The 15,507-nt window shown below is 38.8% G+C and overlaps 1 protein-coding gene across 12 annotated transcripts in view; it reads left to right on the forward strand.

The window, feature by feature from the left end:
• The window catches only part of ubr4 (ubiquitin protein ligase E3 component n-recognin 4), a 62,192-nt gene that overhangs the window by 21,887 nt on the left and 24,798 nt on the right, over positions 1-15,507 (forward strand). For 3 of the 12 annotated variants that reach the window (XM_085443006.1, XM_085443007.1, XM_085443011.1), the window contains 27 exons: positions 1-64; positions 616-807; positions 954-1,024; positions 3,167-3,359; positions 4,034-4,267; positions 4,389-4,559; positions 4,694-4,876; positions 5,224-5,382; positions 5,496-5,648; positions 5,820-6,047; positions 6,857-7,014; positions 7,116-7,290; positions 7,503-7,704; positions 8,031-8,194; positions 8,599-8,815; positions 9,019-9,235; positions 11,181-11,213; positions 11,483-11,546; positions 11,668-11,802; positions 11,933-12,107; positions 12,323-12,454; positions 12,665-12,786; positions 13,016-13,127; positions 13,293-13,423; positions 14,068-14,245; positions 14,686-14,790; positions 15,187-15,342. In XM_085443006.1, the coding sequence (XP_085299132.1) occupies positions 1-64; positions 616-807; positions 954-1,024; positions 3,167-3,359; positions 4,034-4,267; positions 4,389-4,559; positions 4,694-4,876; positions 5,224-5,382; positions 5,496-5,648; positions 5,820-6,047; positions 6,857-7,014; positions 7,116-7,290; positions 7,503-7,704; positions 8,031-8,194; positions 8,599-8,815; positions 9,019-9,235; positions 11,181-11,213; positions 11,483-11,546; positions 11,668-11,802; positions 11,933-12,107; positions 12,323-12,454; positions 12,665-12,786; positions 13,016-13,127; positions 13,293-13,423; positions 14,068-14,245; positions 14,686-14,790; positions 15,187-15,342 (4,124 nt within the window). The remainder of the gene's footprint in view (positions 65-615; positions 808-953; positions 1,025-3,166; positions 3,360-4,033; positions 4,268-4,388; positions 4,560-4,693; positions 4,877-5,223; positions 5,383-5,495; positions 5,649-5,819; positions 6,048-6,856; positions 7,015-7,115; positions 7,291-7,502; positions 7,705-8,030; positions 8,195-8,598; positions 8,816-9,018; positions 9,236-11,180; positions 11,214-11,482; positions 11,547-11,667; positions 11,803-11,932; positions 12,108-12,322; positions 12,455-12,664; positions 12,787-13,015; positions 13,128-13,292; positions 13,424-14,067; positions 14,246-14,685; positions 14,791-15,186; positions 15,343-15,507) is intronic. The other 9 variants (XM_085443012.1, XM_085443015.1, XM_085443009.1 and 6 more) reach the window with 8 other exon arrangements.

The following is a 15,507-nucleotide window of genomic DNA, read 5'->3' on the forward strand; positions in this document are numbered from 1 at the left end:
CAAAAAGTATTTAACACAGAAGAATGTCGTGGAAAAAGTGAGCACAAACTTGTCTCATGGAAAGGTGGGTTTTTCACACACTGAAGTGAATTTTGGACATTTCCACAGAATGAGATTTTAATTATGCCACACTTGTTGTAGACCTATGATCAGCCTTGTTATTTGAGAATAATATCGTCACCTCTCTAAAGGTTAAAGACCTTACGTATTCTTTGTTTTGGGAGTGTATTGCAATCTGTGGACTTTCTCTGTGGAAAAAGAAAGGATGTCCTTCTTTGTTACATTTTATATTAAGAAAATGTAAAATCTCTTCAAGGTTAAAATCAAGTGTAAATCATACTATTCTGATTTGATTATGAATTTACTACCACATAGTTGTACATCATGTCCTCTGGTTGTCTGTGTGCTTCTCATACCCCATATTGGACAATCAGAATGAATGATAATGAAACTGGCTTTAGGCAATTAAAGGAAAACACTGTAAAAGTACCAATTTGCCAAAGTATTTTTCTGTGATATATTACATTTTGAAAAATGGCCCAAAATGTGTCCCCTGCAGTTCAGATATTAACATATCTAAATATCAACTGATATGCACTTCTTCTTTGATTTCAGCATGCCAGCATGCTGGAATGCTCATGTCACATCATCTCCTATCTAGCTGATGTGATGAACGCTTTGCGTCAAAGCAGCGGTCAAGGCAACTCAGCAGTGCTGATGGAGGGAGAGGAAAAGGCCATGGAAGTAGACTCAGACTGGGTGGAGGAACTTGTAGTAGAGGAGGATGATTCCCAGGCAGAGGACTCTGTAAGAAGTTGTTCTTTTATTCTCGTCTGTCTCTGTGTGTATGGACTTACAGACATACATCAGTGCTGTTTTTGGGCTTAGCTTTTATCTCTGTCAGTTTGCTATATGAAACAATCCTTTTTAACATGTATGTCATTGTTTGACAGGATGAAGACTCACTTTGCAACAAACTTTGCACTTTTACCATCACTCAGAAGGAATTCATGAACCAGCACTGGTAAAGAAAAGTTTGTTTATTGTGATTTTGTTCTAATCTTAAGTAGAGCTGGGCGATATGAGATTTTTTCATATCACGATATGTTTTTTTCATTTCAGGCGATAACGATATCTATCACGATATAAGCCAAATAACTATATTTGTAAGATTTAAATGTGCCGTTGCTCACAAGTAAAATGTGAAATAATCAGCAGCTTGTTTTTATTTAAATATTTATTTCCCATAATAAGTTCAACAGGGTAGATGTACTTAAGGAACATGAGACTTTTTCAGATAAATAAAGGCAAATATTGCAAACTACACAAAAGGCAGCCGCTAAAGCGTTTAAGTTTCAAAATAGAACAAACGAAACAAACTAAATTGTCAATTCCACTTAGAAACAAAATATTAATTCTAAAAATAAATCTTAGTTTGTTTTACAGAAGAACAGACAAAACTGACTAACTTTTGTCAATATCAAATAAACTGAGAACTAAAAGGAAATTCTCAATCTCTCCTTGTTGTATAGCTGAGCTTTTCAAACAGTTTTAACAGTTACTTTAGTCTGACAAAAGCCGAATGACGAATTAGCGCTTCCAGTCAGAGACTGAGGCTACGTCCACACGTACACGGGTATTTTTGAAAACGGAGATTTTCCGTTTTCGTTTTAAAAAATAATCCCGTCCACACGTAAAGGCAGAAATGAAGGAAAACGCTGCTATGAACATGCCAAAGCAGCAGGTGGCGCTAGATTCCTAACCGTGCAGAAATGTTGGCCAATCAGAAGTCTAGAAGCCTCGGTGGGAAAAAGTAAACAAAGCTGGGGCATAGAAGCAGAACCGAGTCGTATGTGTGGAGGGACAGTAACTGTGTGTGTATGTAAGCATTTAAACACTGCAGAGAGTAGAATTAACAGTAACAGTATTGTAGAAATCCATTTCACCGAAACAATAACGTGGCGCACAGTGTGACGCATGCACCAGTTTATTGTATTTCCAGACTTGCTTTCGGCACAATTTACAGTGCATGCTACTCTGTTTTTTGTCAGACTTGAAATAGCCGAAATACCTTCACACTACGGAACTTCTTTGGCTCTTCCGTTCGACAATTTCTCCGGCATTGGAACCATCATCTGTTTTCTCTTCGGTCACGCTCGGTTGATTTTTCTAGTCAGCACACTCATTTCCTCCATTACGTGCTGGCTCCATTAACCGCTGGCTGCTTCCCAAACAAACACACGTGCGGCTTGGCACTTGTGCTGTACGTAACAAGTCACGCGACGTGACGCTGCGGCTGTGATTGGTTCGGCTCTGCGCTACTTAATTTGGATTGGCTGACCTTTTTTTTTTTTTTTTTTTTTTTTTTTAAAAGAGGACAAGAGCGGCGAGGTCTATCGCGATAGCTTAATTTCTCTATCGAGTAAAAGTTATATCGCGATACATATCGTTATCGTTCTATCGCCCAGCTCTAATCTTAAGTGCAGCCTTTGGTTCCAAATACATCCGCATTACACCTAAAAATGGATTTGTCATACAGTACACGTTTGATTATTTCATTTGTTATTATTCATTTTTTACTAAGAATAAACAAAAAACAGAAACTCATATATTTAGTAGATTGCCTTTATGAATCAGAAAAGCTGATGGTGTTTCTCGAATCTGTGGAAACGGGAGGACTCCACACTGCTGAATTACGATGGAAGACAAAATTGCATACATTTGTAACATTTGTAATGTAATTAGTGTTATGTACCTGGAAAAAGTAACACTGTGTTAGCAACATGTAATATTTTCTATGTGAATTTTTATTTGTTTTTTGACTTGCTGTGAATATTTAAGGATACAGAGGGCAGCTATAAAAGGTTAAAAATGCCTTAATTCATCTAGAGCCTCTGTGGTGTGTAAATCTAACCGGGCAGCAACATATTTAAAGCTTGTCTGAGCTGAGTTAATCTTCTGGAAAATAATCTCCTTGGTTAGCTCTGGAATATGAGTAATTTTTAATTAATTTATCTGGGAATATTTAGGTGGTAGCATGATCAAATAGCCTTCTCTTGTGATATATCCATTTAGACATGGAGAAATACAGTGTCATTCTTTAGTTTCTCACATGATGTGATGTGCCATGCTATATATAGTATTGCCTATACTTTTCATTCTGCAGGTACCACTGTCACACCTGTAAGATGGTGGATGGGGTAGGTGTGTGCACAGTGTGCGCCAAGGTCTGTCACAAAGACCATGAGATCTCCTATGCCAAATATGGCTCTTTCTTCTGTGACTGCGGTGCCAAAGAGGATGGCAGCTGCCAGGTGAGACCGAATACCTCAGGTCATCATGGGAAGAGAACAACAGCGGTAACTTTAGCTTGCAAGTCATTCCCCCATTGACCTCCATCCAGTCATTTCATTTGATTAGGGTTATAGCTAGCCCACACATTTGGCCAGAAAATGAGCAAAATCATGTTAGGAATGTCTTTTTGTCAACTTTTTGTGTACTGAACAGGTCAGCTTCCCTAGTTAATCTTAAAGTCCGTGTAAAGAGATAATTCAAGGTTTACTTTGTATAAATATAAAAGTCTTTGAACCATCTTTTACTGAATTTTGTAGGTGTCGTATAATATTTTTTATCTGTGTGGTTTATAAAATATTTTTTATGATGTGACAAACATGTTTGTAACCACTTTACACGGACTTTAACAAATTTTTTTTATTTTTTTATGTGCATGTGATGAGCAAGCCATCAATTACATCTTACCTTTAGTTTACGGCGTAATAAGTACGATAGGCTTTTAGCTTTTTTGTTTTGTTTTGTTAATGCGATGTTTTCCTCACTATCAGTGTTGTGATAACATTTGCTCATAACAGTTTGGTTCACTTTTTTATAAATGTTTGTTCCACTTCTGCACTTATATGTATTATCGGTTGACATTTACAATGCATAAAGGGGAGCATAAAGAATCATTTAAGTATACATTTATATTAATATCAACTTTCTCCACTTCTTACTTTGTGTGTTGCATCATTCACAGGCCCTGGTCAAACGCAGTCCCAGCAGCGGCATGGGCTCTACTCTTAAAGAGTCTTCAGCTTTCCAGAGTGAGCTGCGTATTCCTGAGAGTGCTATTCGCCACCAAAATTCCTCACCGTCTGACAAGGGCAAGGTCACCATCTGTGATGGCAAATCCAGTGATGAAGACAGACCTAAGAAGAGCAGCGTGTGCAAGAGCATTGAAGGCTGTCAAGAAGAGCTGCTAGCACAAGTGGTTAGAGAGAACATATTAATTTATTTTTATCTGTCATCTCCTAAAACCGTTAAGAGTTCTTCTTTTTTATGTGAAAAGATGTTGTGAGACTTATGTTTTTGCCCCTCTTTTATCATGCTAGATGGGGTCATCTACTGCTGCAGTCATACTGGAAATGCTCATGTTTCTCATGGAAGCTATCCAGACCAACTTCCAGCAAGCATCAGCAGTGGGAAGCAGCAGCCGGGCACAGCAAGCCCTCAATGAACTGCATACTCAGGACAAAATTGTGGAGATGACGGACCAGTTAATGGTATCATGACCCAAATAGATTGCCTGTTCCAGTAAAACACTTAATTCATTGATAAGTTATTAAAACTTAATTAAAATAGAATTCTATTATTTACCTGCTGCATTTCATTGTTAACGGCTACTTTTTCCCTTCAGGTCCCCACACTTGGCTCCCAGGAAGGAGCTTTTGAGAATGTGCGAATGAACTACAGCGGTGACCAGGGGCAAACTATACGCCAGCTCATCAGTGCACATGTCCTGCGCCGTGTTGCCATGTGTGTTCTGTCTTCCCCCCATGGACGGCGTCAGCACCTGGCAGTCAGCCATGAAAAGGGGAAGGTAAACTAAACAATTTAAGTTCCTTTGTCCAATTAGAAGGGCTTTCATTGAATTCTTATTTAAAATATATGCATTGTTATTGATTCAGACTTGCCTGTGAAACGGAGCATCATGACAAGGAAAAAAATCTACACTCAAATGAATAATAGAATAAAAAACATTCCTCTTTCTATGTTATTATGTTTTTGTGTTTTTTCTCTTTGACTTTTTTCTTTAAGTTTTCTTTAAGTTGTTTGGTATGTTATCAAGATACTTTGCAAACTATGAAATAAGAACAGATAGGGAAATCTGTGTTTTCACTGTTAAAATGTCTCAACCTGACTTTTTCTCCATTTCCTATCTGGCAGATAACAGTCCTTCAGCTGTCTACTCTCCTGAAACAAGCTGACTCAAGCAAAAGGAAGTTGACACTGACCCGTTTGGCTTCAGCCCCAGTCCCATTCACTGTCCTTAGTCTTACAGGAAATCCCTGTAATGAAGACTACCTGGCTGTGTGTGGCCTTAAGGTCAGAAACGAGCTGCTTCTTGTAAAACAACTTGTAGAGTCAAAAGAACAGTTGCTGTAGGAATTCGTTAAATTTAACTATCTTGTTTTTTTTTCCCTTTCATCTCTTCCCAGGACTGCCATGTACTAACTTTCAGCAGCACAGGTTCTGTGTCTGACCACCTGGTGTTGCATCCACAACTGGCCACTGGCAACTTTATCATCAAAGCTATCTGGTTACCAGGCTCACAGACTGAACTTGCCATCATCACTGCTGACTTTGTCAAGGTATATATTAAAATAATAAACATATTTTGCACTTAAAGCAACATAATTGATTTTGTTTCTGCAATTTCTTTATGAAAACAACCATAGATACTATACATATACCTTTCTGCCCTAGGAAAACAAAAGATTGCTTAATACTGCCTTTTAATGCTTGTTCCCTTTGGAAAACAGATCTATGACTTGTCAGTGGATGCCCTGAGTCCAATGTACTATTTCCTGCTCCCAAGTTCCAAGATTCGTGATGCTACATTCCTTTTCAATGAAGAGGGGAAGAACATTATTGTCATCATGTCATCAGCAGGTTACATGTACACCCAGGTCATGGATGAATCTAGCAGTGCTCAGCATGGCCCTTTTTATGTTACAAATGTATTGGAGATAACCCACGAAGACTTGAAGGTAACTAGGATTTGACATGAGTTGATGTTGTGACAAGGTTGCTGTCTTAATGGTCTCCAACAGGGGTGTCAAATGTACGACCTTCGGGCCACATTCGGCCCACAATACAATTATATCTGGCCTGCAAGGTATTTTCATACGTCAGTTATTAATGGCTCGTCAGCATGGGGGAGCTAAATCTTCAGCCCTGCTGAGAATCCATGCAAGCAGGGGTGGGACTTTATTTTGATGGGCACACCATGCTGCTAATCACATGCAAAGACAGACTGCGATCAGACCATTATGTGAAAAAAGGAAAAGGGGGCAGAAGTTCCAAAAGCAGCAAGTTTAGTGGTGTGCCAAATCATGCCAGAGTACAAAAAATGCTTAGCTATGTCTCTAATAAAACCTCTGTAACTTTGTGAAAAATAGAAATGTTTCTGTTTTTCACTTTCTGCTATAGAATTATCAGGGGTGGGGGCTACAGGCTAATTAAAGGCTAACTACAGGGTAATTTTGTAACTTCTTTACACTGACCAATTTCGTTGTACTCTGTACAATGACAATAAAGGCTATTCTATTCTATTCTAAAAAGGGGAGTTTCACTGGTCCGGCCTGCTTAAAGTCAAAGTGGGCTGCATGTGGCCCACGATGTAAAATGAGTTTGACACCCCTGGTCTACAGTATTTCTGTCATACTTTCCAGCTCTCATTTCTTTTGGGGGAATGTTTGGTTGATGTGTACATCATACCTTTATTCAGTGTTCAGGTGTTTTTGAAACTACATTAAAGAAAGCAGTTTTGAGGTAAATTCTTTCTTTGTAAACACAGGATAGCAATGGACAGGTAGCTGGCGGTGGTGTTTCTGTCTATTACTCCCATGTCCTTCAGATGCTTTTCTTCAGCTACAGCCAGGGGAAGTCATTCGCTGCCACAGTGAGCCGCAGCACAACTGATGTGCAGAGGCTCTTTGCCATCAATGTGAAAGGGTAACACAATAAAATAGTCTGTAAAACCCTATCAAATATAATCGTAACTGGAAAAGAAAATTATGAACAGAAATATTTTTTTTCCCATTTTGTCTTTAAAGCTCCAATGGTGGCAGCAGTAAGATGTCTCCTGCACTGTGCCAGTGGTCTGAGGTCATGAACCATCCAGGCCTTGTGTGCTGTGTGCAACAGACAACAGGCATACCTCTGGTTATCATGGTCAAACCTGACACCTTCCTCATCCAAGAGATTAAAACCCTGCCAGCCAAAGCTAAGGTAAATACCATTTACTATTGTGACATGAAACTGGTTAGGATACCATGAAAACAGTAATTGGAGGAAAAAAAGGAAATTCCATTTTGGAGTACAGAACTGTATAAACACAAAGCTTTTCCGGTTGTCTTGTTTACTAAGCAAAGTTATTTCCCATGAGTTTACCTAATTTTACTGTTTTCTAAGGTTAACATTTATTTGTCGGTTTCTGTCAGATTCAAGATATGGTAGCTATCCGACACACTGCCAGTAATGAGCAGCAGCGCACTACCATGATTCTTCTATGTGAGGATGGCAGCTTGCGAATCTACATGGCAAATGTGGACAACACCTCCTACTGGCTCCAGCCCTCATTGCAGCCCAGCTGTGGCATAAGCATCATGAAGCCAGTCCGCAAGCGCAAGGCCGCTGCTGCCAGTAAGTTTGTGGACAAGGGTTATTTTGTAAATGCCAGTTATGTATGATGAATGAACAGCTTGTACTAACCTGTTTATTGCTTACTTAATATTTGCTGATATGTTACTGATGACACAGATTTGTAACCTTTTCCATAAATGCCCGTATGTTTTCTGATTTAAGTTTGCTTATTTTAAATTTTTCTTAAAATTCAAAGTGTAATTCATTCACATTTTCAGATCATGTTTCTTGTGTTCATTCTCCATGTAGCCAGACATACACAATAATAAAAGCAACTAATCTAAAATTTTGGGGAGCTAATTTGAATGTAATGATTTTACTTTAAGCCACCCGGACTTCCAGTCAGGTGACATTCCCAGTGGATTTCTTTGAACACAACCAGCAACTGACAGAGGTGGAGTTTGGGGGTAATGACTTGCTGCAGGTCTACAACGGACAGCAGATCAAACACAGGCTCAACTCCACAGGGATGTATGTGGCCAACACAAAGGTAGAGGCATTGTACCTTAATGTTCTGTGTTAGAAAAGGTGTAAAAACATTGCTCTGCTTCTCTCTTGTAATGCAGGTTATTGCTGCGTCAGCAGTGCTTGAGTTGATAACCATGGTGCAGCAGAGGGATCTTTGTTAATTAAATTTTATGTAAATGTAGTTTAATGTTATCTGCCATCACTTGTGTTGAGACTTTGCTGTCTTTGCCATCTACATTTGTGCAGTTTACTATACCAGAGTACATTAGTATATGTCCAGTCTAAATCCAAGTGACCCTGCTTTAAATAAAAACAGTGAAGACACCTATTCTAAACATGTTTTTCAGCTGTAGTCAAGAAAAAAAGATGTAAAATAACAAATGTCATGTTTCTTTTTGCTTTCCTTTCTCTTTTCCTTCATCCTAGCCTGGAGGGTTCACTGTAGAGGCAGTAAACAACAACAGTTCAATGGTGATGACAGGTATGCGGGTTCAGGTGGGCACCCAGGCCATTGAAAGGGCTCCTTCTTATGTGGAGGTCTTTGGACGCACCATGCAGATAAATCTGACAAGAGCTCGCTGGTTTGACTTCCCCTTCACGAGAGAGGAGGCCCTGCAGGCTGACAAGAAGCTGTCTATATTTAGTAAGATCAAGACTGTGCAGTGGTTATACGTTTTTTTTGTTTTTTTTTTACTACTTAATGGTTTTTCTTGTTGCCTGTATTGATATTCCAATACACGTGTTTAAATAATTTGCGCTGACCTGTTCATATTATTTGGTCATATGGTCATATGCTTCAGTCTGTTTAGATAGATCTTCTAATACACTGTCTTGCTAATTTTTAAGTTGGAGCATCTGTTGACCCAGCTGGAGTCACCATGCTTGATTCAATTAAGATCTATGGAAAAACCAAGGAGCAGTTTGGCTGGCCTGAGGATCCACCAGAAGACTTCTCATCTGCCTCAGTTAACAATGTCTGCAGTCCCAGCCTCAACCAGGGCAATGGGACCTCTGATGGAGACATAGCCACCCCAACAACAACTAATGGCACTGTATTAGAGAGGTATGAGCTTTTCAATTTGGGCTGCGAAAAGGTCAACCCAAGTTGTTGGCATTCATTTTTTATCCCCAGGGTTGAATAAACCACTCCTAATGAACTGATGAGCAAGTTGACCATCATCTATTAAGTACCTTTTAGAGATGGCACGATACCACTTTTTTATGTCCGATACCGATATCATAAATTTGGATATCTGCCGATACCGATATGAATCCGATATAGTGTTTTTTAATCAACAAAACTGTTTTTTTAAATATCTTGCTGCATTTTGTATAAGTTCATACTCAAGTTTAAAACAACAACTACACTAAAGCTATTCTGTTATACCTGTATGCAAAAAAAAATATTTCATAGTTCAGCAATACTGATCAATCTAATAAACTCAAACCTACACCATCCTCCCTATTCTGGTATTTTAAAGAGTGCTTAGCGTAAATATTAAGCAACCTTACTAATAGGGTTCCAACTCCCAGCAACAAAAATAAATAAATAAAAAATAGGGAACCACCCTCCACCTCATGATGCTTAATCGACGTAATCAACCTTAATTTGATGCAGTGTGAAAAAAAAAAAAATGCACAGAAATGAATTATTTTTCAAGAAATATTAAATAGATTCAACATCTTTCTTCAACAAAATTGCAGACTGCACAGATGGTACCTTCCCAAAGGAAAAAGTACTATAGCTTACTAGGGTATATATATTAGACTTAATAGTTACTATATACAGTAATTGACTTCTATTCATTTTACATCAAATTAAAACTTTGGGTGTCAGATAATTATTTATTAAAAGCTAGACATTTTAAATGAGAATAAGAAAGAAAAGTATGTCTTTGTGCTCCCTTTTCCCTGTTAATGCCCTATCGGCCCCCCTGGCTAAACTTTGCTAGATCCGCCCCTGCACAGTTACCAGCTGTCAGCTACGTAGAAAAAGATCCTCGAGTAGAAAGTAATATTAAATAAATTCTAACAACAGCTTATCAAGCTTAAACGTGCTGCTGTTGTTCAGCCGCTGGTTTCCTCTTTCTGGTGCAAAGTGGGCCAAAAACAAACAAGAGAGACGTACTCGCGACAGAAAAGCCAACCAGCTGATCATTAAGCAGTTTCATGATTGAAGTAGCAGCAAGAAGAGGCAGTCGCTTGTTAAGCTTAATGCAGGAATGCTTTACATTCAGAGATGGACTTACACACTTGCTTTACTTCTCTCGGGGATAACTTTGTCGGAGATGAAATGCCGGGTTGCTAGCGAAGCTCCACATGCTATCCAGACCACCGACAGGTCCCGCATGTCACAGCCGCTCTATCACGTGATGCATACTGCTCCGACGTGCTAACATTCTGAGGCGAGTTACGGCGTGTTGCAAGTTTTGTGAGATGCTTTCGTGATATTTAATGGATCGGATTACATTTTTTATTTTTCTCCGATATCCGATTCAGTAATTTAGGTCAGTATCGGACCGATACCGATACGTAATATCGGATCGGTCCATCTCTAGTACCTTTATATAAAACCTCTCGGTAGATTTGTTGGGTTCAGTGTTTCATCATAACTGTTTTTTGGTCCATTCACTTGACAACAAAATGTTTTCTAAAACATTGTTTTATCTACATTTCCTCAGTTTTGTGTGAAGATGTATATTTTGTGAAAAGCGCAATACATATATTACCATAGATGTGATGTTTTTTAAAAATTATTTTAACTCGTACTACATTTTATAAGCATGTATTGAATACAGCTGTGTAGTATGGGTTGTTGGACACAATCCTGAAATTTGAGCAGTAGCAGTGAGCTCTCTTTAGTGTGTTTTAGTGCATGGCTCTTGTGATCATCTTTTCTTGCATGTGTCTTTTGTTCAACTGAATCATTTATTTCCACTTGTTTCTTTCCGTGATCCTCACACTTATTTTTGTTCTTTTTCTTTTGCTCCCAAAATTACAATAAAAAGTTGTGAAACTGAGTCCTTATCAACATTGGACCGGTTAGTAACTGCCTTTTCTCTGCTTGTTTGTATGGTTTTGTGCATGTGTGCCAGCTTGTTTGTCTTTGCCTGCAACCGAACATGCCATGCACCATTTCCACACCTGTGCAGCAACAGAAACATTTTTCCCCTGACATTTATTCTTGCACTCAATTTTGTTTGGCGTTTAGAGTAGCAGCAGAATAATAGTGCTTTTTCCCCCTGTATGATTGGTTATTTAAAGAATAATTCACAGGAGATGCAGAATTGATGTTCTTTCTCTATTTCAGGTTGGTGGTCAGCTCCCTTGAAGCTTTGGAAAGCTGTTTTGCAGTTGGTTCATCCAGTGAAAAGGTAAACCTGTGAAGACTTTATTTTTTTATTGACTTTTAAAAGCATAATTCTGTATAAATGAATCCCTGTTATCTACATGCTTGTGTTCAGGATGCATTTTTAATTCATGTCAACTCTATAGGAGAAAAACAAGGCTGCAGCACTGGAGTTGGCAACTTTACTTCTGTCGATGCCAACACCTGTAGGTGTGCAGCAGCAGACAAAGGGGCTTCTTGCCAGTCTGCACACAAGCCGTACTGCCTACCACAATCACAAGGTAATAAAAGAGGCCAAATTCATACAATGTTTAGCTCATTATAATCTGAAAAATGTTGTATTGATTTTCATTAACAGCCAAACACCTTAATACTCTCGCGAACCACTATCCCTCCCTCTGTTCTCCTCAGGACCAGTCCTTGCTGAGCAATGCTGTGCAGTGTCTGAATAGTTGCAGCCGGGAAGGGAAAGAGCTAGACCCTGATGTCTTCCAAAGACTTGTAATCACTGCCCGCTCCATTGCGATCATGAGACCCAACAACTTGGTGCATTTCACAGAAACAAAATCATTGCACCATGACTCGGGTAAGAAGCTTTTCTTGTTATGAAGAATGTTGGCATAGAATAGAATGTTTTATATGTATTCTTGTGTGAGCATATAACAAATAAACTTGATTTTTGTCATTTGGAGTCAAAGTCAGAAAAAGATACTTTTTACTTTTCACTTACAATGAAACAGCTTGGAAGTTAACTGACTTATAATTCTCACACTTACTGGTGTTCTTCTCTTACTAACTCAGAGGTGACAGAGGATGGACAAAAGCATGTGGATAGTGAGAACTGTAATTTTATTGCACAACTGATGAATAACTTCTGGAAACTTCATGCCCTAAAACCAAAGAATGCCTTTCTTGCTCCTGCTTGCTTGCCTGGTAAGTTCTACCCTGTGGGTCCCCAACATTTTGCAAGAACATTTATTGTTAAATGTATATGCATTTATACATATGTGTTGTGAGTAATGTTGATTCACTTAAATCTTATGTAAACAATTTACACGTATTGTAATGCCCAACAGCACGAGTACATTTGTCTTCTATTCTGAAACCCTAGTCTGGAAATGAGTTATTTATTTTAAATTTAAGGTCTAACTCATGTGGAAGCAACAGTAAATGCCTTGGTAGACATCATCCATGCATACTGCACATGTGAGCTGGATTACGTCAATGTAGCCTCCAAAATCTACATGCAGATGTTACTGTGTCCTGTAAGTATATCAGTTTTATTGATCAGTCATTTTTATTTATCTTCTTCTCCTTGAACAGCATTTTAACTACTGTAGTTTGTACCTTGTCAGTAGATTTTTTTTACATGGCTTTACAAGGGTGATAATAAGCAGCATGCCTATATTAAAGATTTTAGGCAATTAGAAGGAGCTCTTGCATGGATCACTGTCAAAGTCATGAGGTAACCAGTCTATATTTAACAATTCACAGGACACTGCTGTCAGCTTTTCTTGCAAGCAGGCTCTGATCAGAGTGCTTAGACCAAGAAACAAGCGACGCCATGTGACCCTTCCATCTCCCCCACGTTCCAACACACCTATGGGTATGTTTATTAATTAATTCAAAGTATTAATTGAATGTTACTAGATGTACATGAATATTTGATAGTTTTTTGGGGCCAATATTAAATATGATTTCTCATATTAGTTATCATTTTAACAAGGCTTTAGGGATCCTCTAAATGTTTGCGGTTGATCTCCTTTATCAGGAGACAAGGATGATGATGACGACGACGATGCAGATGACAAAATGCAGTCATCAGTGTTGACTGGTGGAGAAGAGGGTCGACAGGAGAGCCAAGAACAAAATGAAGTGGACCATGGCGACTTTGAGATGGTGGTGAGACAAAGAGCAGCAGTCTGTAGGCCAGGGGTGTCCAACTCCAGGCCTCGAGGGACAGTGTCCTGAAGGTTTTAGAAGTGTCCTTGATCCAATACAGCTGTTTTAAATGGCTAAATTACCTCCTCAACATGTCTTGAAGTTCTCTAGAGACCTGGTAATGAACTAATCATGATTCAAGTGTGTTGACCCAGAGTGAGATCTAAAACTTGCAGAACACCGGCCCTTGAAGCCTGGAGTTGGACACCCCTGCTGTAGGCTGTTTCTGACATTGGACTAGCATTTTTTTTAGACTGTTTAGAGACACTCATCGCAAAAGTATAAATGATCTTCCTGTTCCTGAATTATTCTGGATGCAGAGTATAATGTTGTAACATCGCAAAGATATATTTAAAGTAACTAACTAGCTCTGACGATGTCAAAAAGTTTGTAATTCACTTCTGTTCATTTATATTATGACTAAATTGTTTTTCTGAGCTCACACTACATAGACAATAAATATACACTGGAGTAACATTTTTAAAAGCCACTTGTATTCCTTTCTTTGGCTTGTATGACCATCTTCAAATTTAAATCTTAGTTATCTATAAATTACATATGCATGTTAAAATTTGGTAAAACATGCCTGTTTTTGTGCTTCACAGTCCGAGTCTATGGTCCTGGAGACAGCAGAAAATGTCAACAATGGAAATCCATCTCCCCTCGAGGCTCTGCTTGCTGGAGCTGAAGGTTTCCCCCCCATGCTTGACATACCTCCTGATGCAGATGATGAAACCATGGTAGAGTTGGCAATTGCTCTAAGCCTGCAGCAGGATCAACAGGGTAAGTGACCAGAAAATCCTAAATAAAGTAATAATTTTGTGACTAGTGTGACTGTGACTTATTACTAGTCCTACTCAGCATTAGTCTTTCCTGTCTATGCTGAAACTATTCTAAATTTCTTTAAGCCTTGAAATTCATAGAGCCTTACAATTTTTCTTTTACATAATTGTTTCGAAGCTTTTTTTTTGTGTGTGTGTGTGTGTGTGTGTGTGTGTGTGTGTATGTGTGTGTGTCTATATCAGTTGCCACCCTTCAGAGTGATTTAAACCCTCATAAGTTATTCAACAAAATACAAATTTTTTTTCTCCCCCCCCCCCCCCAGATTACGTTATTTGAATTGTTCTGATCTGCAAAACTTAATGTTTCACCCTGACACATTTTAATGGAAGTTTGGGCACTCCTAGAAGTCCGTCCTTAAACACAATTTTTGACATTTTTAGGCAGTAGCAGCAGTGCTCTTGGGCTTCAGAGTCTAGGCCTGTCTGGCCAGGCCCCAAGCTCCTCTTCACTTGATGCTGGCACCCTGTCAGACACCACTGCATCAGGTAATAAGACCATCTTCACGCTCAACCGGAAGCTAGTTTTTAATGCTTGCAAAGTCACTGTTGCAAGTCAGTTAAACAAACCTTTTTTTTAAAGTTCCAAAAATAAAATAACTTTTTATTTTTAAATTAAATAAAAGGAAATTATTATCATTAAATAATTTTATTCTAACTTGAAGCTCATAAGCTCATCAGTGATACAGCATGTAGTTGTACTGCTCATATCTGTAAGCTGGCCAATGTCAAATTAACCCCTATAATTTAATGCCACACTGGTCACAATGGGTTCGGTAGCACTTATTTTTGATTGTACTGCATGCTCTTTGCATTGTTGGTGCACAAGTATAAACTAAGATCATGTATCCTGGCCAGATGACCGCGGTGTATTTACTGTTACAGCTATTGCTATGATTTCAGCCCCGGCATCAGATGATGAGGGCAGCACAGCTGCTACTGATGGTTCCACATTGCGGACCTCCCCAGCTGAGCACGGCGGCAGCGTGGGCTCAGAGAGTGGAGGTTCTGCTATCGACTCTGTAGCAGGGGAGCACAGTGGTGGGTGATTTAAGTAAAACAGGCCAGTTTAATATTAAAAACATTATATATGCATGCCCCGAATTAGTGGTAGTATCTCAAATATGTAGGAACTTCTATATCCAATTCTTTTCAGCCCCGTAGTAAGTATTAGACTTTAAACTTCTTTAGACATTAATTTTCTCT

This window comes from Copadichromis virginalis, linkage group LG20 (genome assembly GCF_057382275.1).
Source record: "Copadichromis virginalis isolate Kocher_CV1m ecotype Utaka linkage group LG20, C_Virginalis_male_GT1.1, whole genome shotgun sequence".
NCBI lineage: Eukaryota > Metazoa > Chordata > Actinopteri > Cichliformes > Cichlidae > Copadichromis > Copadichromis virginalis.